The following is a 12,466-nucleotide window of genomic DNA, read 5'->3' as shown; positions in this document are numbered from 1 at the left end:
CTCAAGTTTCTTTAAAGAAACTCAACTTTGAGTCTCCCACAGGAAAAGGGCTTCCTTTTGTCATAATTCCTTTTGTACTAGCAGGGGTGTCCAACCCATGACCTGTGTGCCGCACATGGCCCAGGACAGCTATGAATGCGGCCCAACACAAAATTATAAATTTACTCAAAACCTTTTTTTGTTCATCAGTTTTCATTAGTGTTTATATATTTAATATGTGGCCCAAGACAACTCCTCTTCTTCCAATGTAGGCCAGAGACGCCAAAAGGTTGGATAACCCCTATGAGAATCCTTTAGGATTTTGCTGTGGCTCTCATACTTTCATTTCAACCTCAAATGTCCCCTATGTTAACACGTACATGTACGCACGCACATGCACGCACACACACACACACACACACACACCAGCCAATCTGATCTTACAACCAACTCTAAACTTCTCATTCTTTCCTTCTCTTTCACACTCCAAGTCTTCAATAAAATGGCTCTACTTTTAACTTCCCAGAATCTCTCTCTTTTTATAACCACCAGTAAGACTGATCCACTGGGCTGCAAACAGGTACTTCCAACTACGTACCAGACATTTCTACCTGTCCACCTGGAAAATCCCTACTCGTCATTCCAATTTTATTTCAAATATTACCTTCCTGGTAAAACCTTGTTAACACCTCCCCCACCAAGGACTCATCCACTTATACTTATCTATTAAAAATTTCTGACACTGAAAGACCCATCTTTACATTTAAGACAAAGTCAAAAGCTTTCCAGACAGGCAAATAACTAATTAAATTAACATATTAATTAATTATTTAGAGTGTATGTGGTGAAGGCGGTCAAAGGTATTAATACAAACTTCCACTTACAAGAAAAATAAGTCCTGGGAGTGTGAAGCACAGCATGAAGAGTATAGTTAACAATACTATATTTTACAGTTGAAAGATGCTAAGAGTAAATTTTTAAAAGTTCTCATCAAAAGAAAAAATATTTTGTAAATATGTGTGGCAATAAGTGTTAACTAAACTTACTGTAGTAATCATTTTGCAATATATATATCAAATCATTATGTTGTACACTTGAAACTAATACAATGTTATATGTCAATTATATCTCAATTAATGAAATACACTGAAATGATACAATAATGTATAACCAGGCTGGTCTTGTTTATTTTCTTACATAGCACCTTGTCCTCAAAAGAACAAAGTGAAGGGGACCAGAAAAATGCAATAAGGAGTGGTAGGGTTTGTTATGGTCTTGAAAGAATGGGTGAATAGGAATTGGTCAGGTGAAAAAATTCCGACCTAACCTTGCTTTGTTTTTGGCCAGGTGAGTGGGGAGTGCACAGCAAGAAGGGGTATTTCAAATAGAATACAAGGCATGTGTACTTTTGTGTGCCTAGCTGAGTGGCAGAAAAGGGGAGAGAATTAGTGATGAAGTTAAAATTAAAATGGTAGGTAGATGCCAGAATTTTAGGAGCAACAATTATAAATCTATTACATTTTTTCTCTCTCTATACTTGATAATTACCTGTCTATAATATTAGGCCACGCTTGTTAAAAACCAATTCCCACTCTATATCTAGATCTAAATGACACGTTTTCCTAAATGATTTTTCAGGAATAAGACACTACAAATGAAAAATTTTAAAGCTAAAATATTTTAACTGCCTTTGGTCAAACAGCAAAACACATATTTCAACAGTATCATCATGATCTTGTGAAATGTTTTCAAACACTCTTCTATGAAAGAGGGGATTCTGAAAAGGGAAATGAGCATGGTACATCTGTCCTCACTTTGTCTCACTACTGAAAGTTGGGATTGCTAATGACTCTTTTATAGGCCAGAGAAAATGAGAAACAGGGAAAGCAGAGATTTACTTCATTTTAAGATATATATTTTTCACACTATGACTTTTTAAAAAATCAAGATAGATCTCACACTACTGATTTAATATCATCTTGGGTATACTGTGAATTAAAGAAACATGCTAAAGCATTTTAACCAAAGTCAACAGTAAGTAAGTGGCAGAATGGGGTTAATAGAATTTTGCTGTCAAGTTATTAATGTATATTAATAGGAACAGAGTAGCTTATCTGGCCGTTCTTTCAGTAATTTAATTAAATGTATAGGGCCTATCTTCTACTAGGCTCTTCTTAAAATACAAAGCCACACAAAACACTTTTTCTGCCCTCAAGAAGTATAGAAGTCCAACACAGATGCCCATGCAAAGTAACATTCTGGGATTAATATTAGAAAAATTATATACTTCTCAGCTTTTTGGCTAAGATCATATATTAAACTGACAGAACAGATAACTACACTTGAGGATAACATATTAAAGACTTTTAGAGGAGGAAGGTGGGATAGAAGCTTGCTCCATCCACTCCACACATCGACCCGGTGTTGCTGTACTTCCAGGAACAGTTTACCCCCTTGAAGGAAAATATCAGAAAGATTATACAAAGTGAGATATATGCAGGTATTAGGTAGTCACTTCCAGCCAGCATACCAGGAAAAGCCTGACACATCGTGAGAACTTAATATATGTTGACTCTGAAAGCATTATGGAAGACCCAGGTTAGGCTATGAAAGACTAATAGAATTTCACAGAGGAGACACTCCACACAGAGAGAGCAGCAAACACCAGAATAAAAGCCACTGGGCCTCACTGGCAGAAGCAAGGTAGGGAATAATGAAAAGTAAATGGGGCTAAAATATGGGGTTCCTTCAAGGTCAAACAAAACAATGTGAGCAGAGGAATAGTCTCATGTTTCAGGAAGATTAATCTGACAGTAAACTATGCAGGCTGAACTGGTGTGGGACGAAGTACTGCAGCATTGAGTCCAGTGTCAAGTATTCAGTGCCTGACCTAGTGATAACAAAAGCAATGGCATTAAAGGAGTGTGTTCCTTCTGAACTGCCTCAGGATTGTTTTTGAATTATAACAAAATACATGAGAACAGCACCAACACACTAACATTTGCAGCCCCACTACTCCTAACACAATACCTCACCCATAGTAGATGCTCAATAAAGAATCTGAAAGAAGTCAACTTGCAAAGACTAATCTGAATCTTAACTACTACTAACCGTCCACAATCACTCTCCCACTTGTCAAGTTAAGGTGAAGTCCACCTTCAGTCTTGTTTTTACAACCTGAATCAAAATTTGGGGTAAGCTTTAGACTCCCACCTTCTTTTCCTTCAAAATATGCCACAGTATTTTTTTAAATATATAAATTTGCTAGTAAACATTTGCAAATCACCGCTTTACCTGGGATTTTCCGTAGAAAATCATCGTTTTCCATATAGACATGCACCAGAAAACCTAGCTAAAAAATCTTATTTACTGCAAAAAGTTTTTCTTTTAGGCAGCAATCAACATGCTTCTATCTTTCTGATTGAATCGGCTATATCCCTAGTGCAACCACAAGCTGCAGCGTACATTTCCAAAGTTGTGTCAAGGGTCCAGAGATGTGCAGGAGTCATCAGTGAAACCAGACTCCGGGATATTAGTAGTTATAACACCTGAGGAAGCCTAAGTTTTATCATTAGATTCCAAATAATACCAAAATTACAGGTATGAAGAAATATTTTACGAATTGTACTTATCAACGAAATACACTAGGATGCTATTTTAGATAAGAATATCCGCCTTTCTTTCTGCTTCAGACAGACATCAGGTCACCTGAAAATTAGCAGTTGTGACCTGGATTTGATGTATGGAAAAAAATCAGTGTCCCCAACACCCAGACACACACGCACACACCCAGAGTACTTGCATTATTATCAAATGACCCCAGTTTAGACGCGGCAAGTCTACAGAACTATTTCATGTTTTAACTACATCGAAAGGGATTCCTCATCCGTCAAGTAATGGCATGTAATTAATTCTGAGTTGGGAATTGAAAGTATTAGGGAAAAAATAATTTTTTAAGGGTTTCCTTCTAAGCTGGCTGTCCCACACGAGAGAGCGCTTTGCCCAGGTCTAGGCAAATGCTTACAGGTCGAAGAAGGTGGGACTATTCAGGTATCCCACCCATCACCTTCTGCTCTCCTCTGCCTCCCCTTTTCTTTCTCGAGGATGGCGGAAGGGCCCCCAAATGAGAAGCCCTGGCGAGGGACTGCCATTATCTGAGCCAGGCCCTGAAGGCCCTGGTTTGGGCATCCCCTCCTGTCACACACTTCCCAGATCAACCACCGTAAAGGGCTGCCACGGCCCCAGCTGCAGGGCTGCTCGGGGCGGGGGCTGCGGACCCGGCCCGTCCAGGCCGCGGCTCTCGCAGTGCCCACGTCACCAGCTCCAGCACTGCGGAAATGGAGCGGCGGGGCCCGGAGGGAGGAGCGGGGCGGCGTCGGCGGCGCGGTGCCGCGGCCAGCCGCCGTCTGCCGCTCTGCCGGGGCCTGTAGACAGCCGACACCCGCTCGGCCGCGTCTGGGGCCCTCACCTGTGTCGCCGATGATGATGTACTTGAAGAGATAGGCGTACGCCATGGCCGCGGCCGCTCCGTGCCAGGGCACACGGCTCCTCCTCCCGCTACTGCTCCTCCTCCTCCTCCTCCGCGCCCCTCACCCGGCGCCTCTCCGCCTCCTAACGCCAGGCCCCGCCCGCCGCAGCAGCCGCCCGTCGCCGTCCGCAGCCGGGAGTGAGGGGCTGACAAGCCGGACAAACTGACACTCGCGTAGCGGTAGGAGACAGGCGCCCGACAGAGCCTAGTGAAACAATAACAGCCACCCCTGCACCTCCGCCCCGCCTCCGCGCCGACCCGGAAGGGCTTCGGCCGCGGGTACTGTGGAAGTAAAGGGGAGGAGCCCCTACGCCGGTTGCGCCCCACTCCCCGGCCGCAGCCCCGCCCAGCGCCGACCCGGCCTCGCCCGGTCCGCCAGCAGCCGGGCGTGGCCGGGCGCTGGTTGTTCCTGCAACTTGGTGCGGGTGATCCCAGAAGCTAGAAGTTGGCAGTGCGGAGGGGAGAGTTCGGTTCTGCCGCTGCGACGCGCGCCGGTGCCACGTTTTTCCGTTTTGCGGAAGGGGCTTGGGGCACGTGGTGGGAAGGTCGCGTTCGGCGGCGTAAGGCGCGGCCCTTGGCTCGTGAAAAGGTGTTTGAATGCAGGACCCTCCGTGAGGTGGGTTGGTGTGCGATGGTGTTTCTGAACTTGGGGACTGGGGCTCGACAGTGAAAATGCAAGTGTTTATGTATTCGAAACCATAAATAAGGGAATACGAAGTAAATACTGTTATATCCCTACGGTACAATACTATGGGGCTCTTAAAAATATAAAGAGGCTGATTTACATTAAGTGAAAACCAAGCAAAAGACTCAGTGTATAATTGTATATTTATGTTACATGTTATTTACATATATGTAACAGTCACACAATAAATTGTTATATTTTGTTGTATCAATATATATTTTAAAAAATGACAGTAATATACTTAAGTGCCCATATTTGTATAGTCAATCTGAAAGGAAACAACTGGCACCAAGGGAGGGGTATGATTGAGGGAAGAGCTATGTTTCACAATTATTTACATACGATTCGAATTTTTTTTGCAGTGTTTACGAATTACCTATTGAAAAATGCATTTAAGAGACTAAACAGATAACTTTTTGTTCATTGAACTAATACTTTGTGAGTACTTAGTTTCCCGCACCCCTAGCAATTACAACTGAAGGCAGACTATGTAGTAAAGAAGCACAAATTTTAGAAGAGGAAATACAGGACAGAGTCAGTGTCAGGAAAGATTACCGGACACCAGAAGATGATGTCTGACCCAGGCGTTTGTCCCTCCCATTGGAGTGCTTTCTCTGGGTCTTCACTGGTGATACACATTAAGAATGTCCCCTTTGCCCTAGGTGGTGTGGCTGGGTGGATTGAGCGCCCACCTGCAAAAACCAAAAGGTCAATGTTTTGATTCCCAGTCAGGGCATATGCCTGGGTTGCAGGCCAGGTCTCCAGTAAGGGGTGCTGGAGAGGCAACCACACAATAATGTTTCTCTCCCTCCCTCCCTCCCTCCCTCTCTAAAAATAAATAAATAAAATCTTTTAAAAAAGAATGTCCCCTCCCTCCAAGAGAAATCCAATTTCCTACCACTCTCAGAGGTATGGCCTTATAGCCCCAACAGAACAAGTCTCTCAGGGTCTTACACAAAAGCCTAGCATCCTTAAGAGTCAGGAAGATTCCTATACTGTTAGAGCAGGTCATAAAGGGTTTTGTAGCCATACCAATATGCACAAAGAACTTTACCTAGTGGACACAAGGGAAACTGAACAGAAAGGTCAGAAATCAGAAATGGACATAACGCCATAGCAGCATTAGAGAGGCAAAGTGGAGTAACGAAAAGAAATTAGGAAACCTGGCTTTTGATCTTGGCCCTACCACTAACTGACTAACAAATGATTTGGCTTCTTAGAGCAGTGTACCCATCTATAAAGTGAAGGAGTTAAGTGTTACCTAACAGGGCTGTTTCAAGTCTAAAGTTCTTGAATTTGATGTCTATCCAACCTCCAGATTGAAAGCCACCTGTAAAATAGTTAGTAATCCTCTTATGAAAATGTCAGGCCCAGAAGAGTCAAATGAATGTTGTTCTTACATAGAACTGGGATGCATTACTTATTTGTGCATAGGAATTGTTATGTCAGTTGCTTCAGAGCTCTGTCATCTCAAAAAAACGAGGGCTCAATTGTCAAGTCTTTCCTTGAGACTCTGTTTTCTTATCTGGAAAATGTAGATAATAATTGTCTCACAAAATAAATTAAGGATCGGAGATAATGTATATGAAGATATTTTGTAAATTATGAAAATATGTATTTAATACATAAAACATTTGGTGCTGCATAATTTTTTTAAATTACCTTGAGAGAATAAAGACAATCACAATACAAATTCATGTTTTAAAATCAGCTACATTTCTGTCTCTGTTTTATGTTTCTATGTTTATTTTTTCCTATATGTACTTCATGATATTTCTCTAAGCCTATATGCTGTTTTAAGTCCTTTTTGAAACAATACAGGGTAAAAAATAAAAACCACAGAAACTCCATTTAAAACATTTATCCCTGAAATTCAAAAACATTTTTCAAGAAAGACTCCTCAGGCAAAATGATAGAAATAAACCACTCTTCTCTTAAGTGATAATAGGTAATCACAGGAAATCACTTCCTGTTATCTTCCATTCAGTTTGATTTTTAGCTGTTTCACTCCCTTGGGAATGCATTTCAATAATGTCATCTCTCAGTCTTACATCATTTATGTTGTGAAGGTCATAACTGAAATTTAAAGATTAAAAGACTATATTCTCCAAGTTCCCCTTATTCTAGTTCTCCATGACATTTTGTAGCATAATATAGTACTGGAATTTTGCATTTACTTCTTAGCCACACTTTTCATGTGTTTACATTTTCTCTGGTTTTGATTGCTCTGAGATGTGGGAAGAAAGGCAGGGTGGACCGGGGTAGAAAAACAGTGGCCTGGAATATTGTCGTTCATTGGTTCTTTGGTTTTCTTGGCCAACTCTTGAATGAACTTAGGGGCTCTGATCCTCCAGAAATGGTATGCAAAATGTTGTACATATTTGCATATATAAAATTTTATAGGAAAGATTCTTGCACAAGTCTATAACCTAGAAATAATTAAGAACCACTGTGAAGTGCCCTTTTTAGCCATGCCTAAATATCATGACAGAACTAATTTTCCAGCAAATACTCATAAGCTCAGTACCAATTTTGGAGGAAGAACCAGTTTCAAATCCTGGATTTACTACCTACAACTGAGTGGTCTTGGATAAATTACTAAACTGTCTAAGCCCTAGTTTTTTCATGAGATGGTGTAAGTAAAGCATCTAGCACAATGTCAAGTTCACAGTAGACATTAAATAAAAGTTGAAATCATTTCCTTCTTCCTTTTATCCTCTCCTTATTCTCCACCTACAGCGTGTCACTAAGACCAGTAGGAGTTAAACGGGGCTAATGAAGACCCTGCCTTACATGAGGTTCAAATCTTTTTGTGCTGAGTCATGAGTGGCTTTGGCCTGGCAAAGGCTACAGGAGAGGTACTACGTTGTTTTAGAGGACAGCATTTTGTTCTGGGAAATGAGGGTAGATTTTATGGGAGGAGACTATTTAAGCTGAGCCTTTAAGGGCATTATCTTTTGTAGTTCTTGCTTTAACCTAGTCGTTCCAAGTGCTTCTCCATTGTACTTTGTTCACCTTATCCACCTGATCTGCTATTTCTATTCTAGTTGGGCAACCCACTTAATACTCCGTTTTACTTTTCTATGCATGACCTATTTTGACCACTTGTCAAAGCCAGATATGACTGTTTTCTCTTCCATTCTACTCATCCTTCACAAGCTTGAAGAATGCAAAGTGAATGATCGCATATTCACATCCTCAGCCAATAAGTATATAGATGGCTGAAGAAACTTTCTTTTTGTTATTTTTTACCAATAGACTGATTATTAATAATACAAGGGACCTACATGAGTGCCTGGGCCAGAGAAACAGTGAATGTTGGAATAATAATAGCTTATTTTATAGAATAGTGGATTAAAAATATAACTACATAAAATATTTTGAATTAATAATTAATATAAAACTTGAGTTAAAAACCAGAATAGTGTTCTTAAATTAACCACTTTTTAAAGTCCTTAATATTTGCATAATGCTTTCAGCAGAGAAAGTGGTCTGGAGAAAGGCCCACTATTGGATTCCGCGAGGCCTGTTACAGTCTCTTTCCTGACACTACTAGCTAACCTTGAAAAAATTATCTTCAAACTTTTTGTCATATGTTCATAGAGATAATAATTCTGGTGGCTTATATAATGAAATTGCCGAGAGGTAGATCTGAGAACACTCTGAAAAGCACATTATTACTAAGAGAGGGTACGTGTACCAAACTGTGGGTGAATGATTTTCTGCACATGTATCTAAGTATATTAAAAGACCAACCATATAACATCAATAATATTTTATTCTTTGCATTTTTTGTGTGTTTGTCAGCGGAAACTACACCATGCAATTGCTTCAAACCCTACCCTCCATTTATCTCTAATGTGTTCTGTGTCTTGTTTTAATTGGTAGGTGTTCCTTGTTTTGGAAAAGTTGGAATGAGAATGGGGATGTATGAGGAGTATTCTTAAAGTTATGTTGAAGAGAGAACCATTTACAACTTCTTTAATAAAAATTGTTTTTATTGTTGTTCAGTTTTATTGTCTTACAGTTGTCCCCATTTTTCCCCCATTGCTTTTCCCTGCCCAGTCCATCACCTGCTCCCAAAGACAATCTCTTCCCCATTGTCCTTGTCCATGGGTCCTTTGCACATGTTCCCCTTCTTTCCTCTATTATCCCTCTTTCCCATCCCCTGTGGTCCCTGTCAGTTTGTTCTTTATTTCTATATCTCTGGTTCTTTTTTGCTCATTTGTTTGTTTTGTTGATTAGGTTCCACTTAGAGGTGAGATCATATGGTATTTGTCTTTCACTGCCTGACTTATTTCACTTAGCATCCAGTTCCATCCATGCTGTCAAAAAGGGTAGGAGCTCCTTCTTTCTTTCTGCACTGCATACTATTCCATTGTGTAAATGTACCAGTTTTTTGATCCACTCATTTAATGATGGGCACTTAGGTTGTTTCCAGCACTTGGCTATTGTAAATTGTGCTGCTATGAACATTGGGGTGCATAGGTGTTTCAGGTTTCTTAAGGTATGTTTCCAGCAGTGGAATTGCTGGGTCAAAAGTCGGTTCTATTTTTAGTTTTCTGAGGAAATTCCATACTGTTTTCCACAATGGCTGCACCAGTCTCATTTACAACTTCTGTAAGTACTTCAATTTATTTTATTCTTTACTCCTACACATCTTTAAATTTTGGATTTTCACTCCCTTTGTGAGGAAACAAGGTAGTTCTGTCCCTTTGGGAGGTGGGACAGAGAAATCCTTCTGTCACTATCTTTGGTGTAAAAGGGGATCTTAGAAAGTAAGTGGTTTAGGGAATTATGAGATCACGTTTCAACCGTCTTCTCTCTCCACTCCCTCCTGTCTAATCTTTAGCTCTGCTTCTTACAATCTTATGATGAGAATTTTCAATATACGGCATTAAACAGGGAAAATGACCACCACAGTCACATTTCACTTCTAATATGGAGAAAATAGGAATATGTTTTCCCAAATTTTCTTATTTTTAAAAATAAAAGTCGTTATTGAAAGGATGAATTTGTTCTTCAAAAATTGAGATTACATCTAAAGGCTCACATTAAAAAATCTGCAAGGCAATTTAGATTTGATCCAAGAATTGTTGCATACTTCTGCTGCTCTTAAATTTCTCAATTTAAGGAATCTGGGGATCAAGTCTCAAGAACTTCTTCAAATAAACAGATTATGTGAAATTGTAGTTCAACCTTAAGACAGCAGTCAATGCTTATTCTCGCAAATTTTTGTGCATCAGAAATCTAGGAGCAGCTTATCTGGCTGATTCTGGCTTGGGGTCTTTTGTGGGGTTGTAGTTTATCTTTCAGCCAAGGCTAAAGTCATCTGAAGGCTGGACTGGGACTGGAGGATCCACTTCTACAATGGCTCTGTCACATGGCTGTTGGTGAGGGCCTTAGTTCTTTACCACGTGCACCTCCCATAGGATTGCTTAAGTATCCTCGTGATGTGGAAGCCGATTTCTCCCAGAGGGAGTGATATAAGAAAAAGCACAAGGCCAAAACCTCAAAAGTCTTTTATGATCTAGCCTCAGAGTCACGTGTCATCACTTGGTCCCACAGACCTACTATGGTAAAATGCAGGATGGGACTACGCAAGGGCATTAACACCAGAGGCAAGGGTCATTGGGAGTCATCTTGGAAGCTGGCTACCAGAACTTGAAGAGCTCAAGAAGTGAAAACAAGGGTCTAATAAATGTCTAACCATCTGAATCAGATACACTTCAGGTCAAATCAGGTTCATTTAACCTGTCTACAATATAATTTGCTATAAATAGATGAGTCTATAAAGAAGTTTATTGTGGTTTTGGTTTTATGTGCTTCTAAAAATATTTTAAGTAAAGGACCCAAAAAATAATTATTTAACAGTGAGAAAAGGAAGACGAAAACATTTTTCAGTTTTTAAAAATTATACTTCAAAGCAATTGTTTTAAGGGTAGAATACAGCGACAGTGTAGCTCCTTAAAAGGATTTTTTGAAACAGTCATTTCCATCCTAAATCCTTAGGGATTCAGGGGGTTCAACAGAGTAAACAACACATCAATTTCATTAACTGTGCATTTCTACTTCTTCATTAACTTCTTCTGAATACTTTTATGGGGCCTCAATACTTTCCTAACTGTGAAAACTTTTATATTAATAGCTGATTATGTATTTTAAGTTTCAGGTTTAAAAAATCTTCATTAAGTGGAGGTAGGGGAAGCATTGCCTTTAATTAAGCAAGTTTCAGGTACCAACAAGTTGAAGTTTGACTATCATCTTATTCCCTAATAGTCTTTTCTGGTACTGTAGTTTAGTGATCTTTATTAGAAGAACTGGAGGCTTATGTCATTTTTAGAATCTTACCTTGAAGTTTTCATTACTAGACTTAATGGGGAACATTTTTTACTCTTAGTAAATGGATATTTTAATTTTCTTGATACTGCTTTGACACAAATTATAATACAAAAGCATCTGTTAGAAGGAACAGATTATTCAGCATTGTTATACTATACTTTTGGTTATTTTTTCCTTTAGAAAAATCAATTATAGGCAAAAACCTTGTTAGAACTAGATCCTGCTTCCTCTCTTTGAATTGACTGAATGCACTTCTGGAAGGTTTTCCTTTCACTTCACTCCAAAAGACACTGAATCTAAATACCAAATGTGAGATTATCTAATCTGAACCCTGAGATAAGCTATTATTTATGAAAGAACAGATGAAGGCTCTTGAATTACTATTTGAAACATAAAAGTCGAATTATTTACATTTTCTTTCTTGGAAACAGGCAGAGATTACAATATGTTTTATTATATGTAACCCACTTTTTTATTGAGAGTGAACTCATTATACAACCATCCCTTAATTAACATTAATCCACTTAAGAAAATTTCAAAGTCACTAAATCACTGAAGTAAACAACTATTCAATGATTAATTTAATGTATCTGTATAAGAAGGAATTGAGACCTACCATTCATATGCTGGGTACTGTGCCAGGTGCTCAGATAGATACAGAGAGAGATTTACCATGAAGCTAATGAAGCTTACACTCTGGGTCTCTCACTTGAACAAACCCTTCCTAAGGCAAAAGTGCTCATGTGGTCAATTTCCTCTCCTTTCCTTTCCTCTCCTCTCCTCTCCTCTCCTCTCCTCTCCTCTCCTCTCCTCTCCTCTCCTCTCCTCTCCTTTCCTTTCCTTTCCTTTCCTTTTTGTTTTTATAAAATTTGCAAAAGTAAAATATAGGGTCCGGCCAGAAGTAATGCCTGATTGTGGTTGGTAGGATAATA

General features: G+C 39.6%; 1 protein-coding gene and 1 pseudogene across 1 annotated transcript in view; one reads left to right on the top strand and one right to left on the bottom strand.

The window, feature by feature from the left end:
* The window catches only part of RAB2A (RAB2A, member RAS oncogene family), an 89,532-nt gene extending 84,794 nt beyond the window's left edge, over positions 1-4,738 (bottom strand). Inside the window, exon 1 of the mRNA XM_045861100.1 lies at positions 4,448-4,738. Coding sequence (XP_045717056.1) covers positions 4,448-4,493 — 46 coding nt within the window. The 5' untranslated portion in view covers positions 4,494-4,738. The remainder of the gene's footprint in view (positions 1-4,447) is intronic.
* On the top strand, positions 2,262-2,434 carry LOC123833401 (annotated as a pseudogene).
* Positions 4,739-12,466: the final 7,728 nt, after the last annotated feature.

The sequence above is a fragment of the Phyllostomus hastatus genome, unplaced genomic scaffold, assembly GCF_019186645.2.
Source record: "Phyllostomus hastatus isolate PE091 unplaced genomic scaffold, TTU_PhHast_1.1 phas_scaffold_21, whole genome shotgun sequence".
Classification (NCBI taxonomy): Eukaryota; Metazoa; Chordata; class Mammalia; order Chiroptera; family Phyllostomidae; genus Phyllostomus; species Phyllostomus hastatus.
Note: the sequence above shows the minus strand (reverse complement) of the source record. Positions and strands in the feature narration are given on the sequence as shown.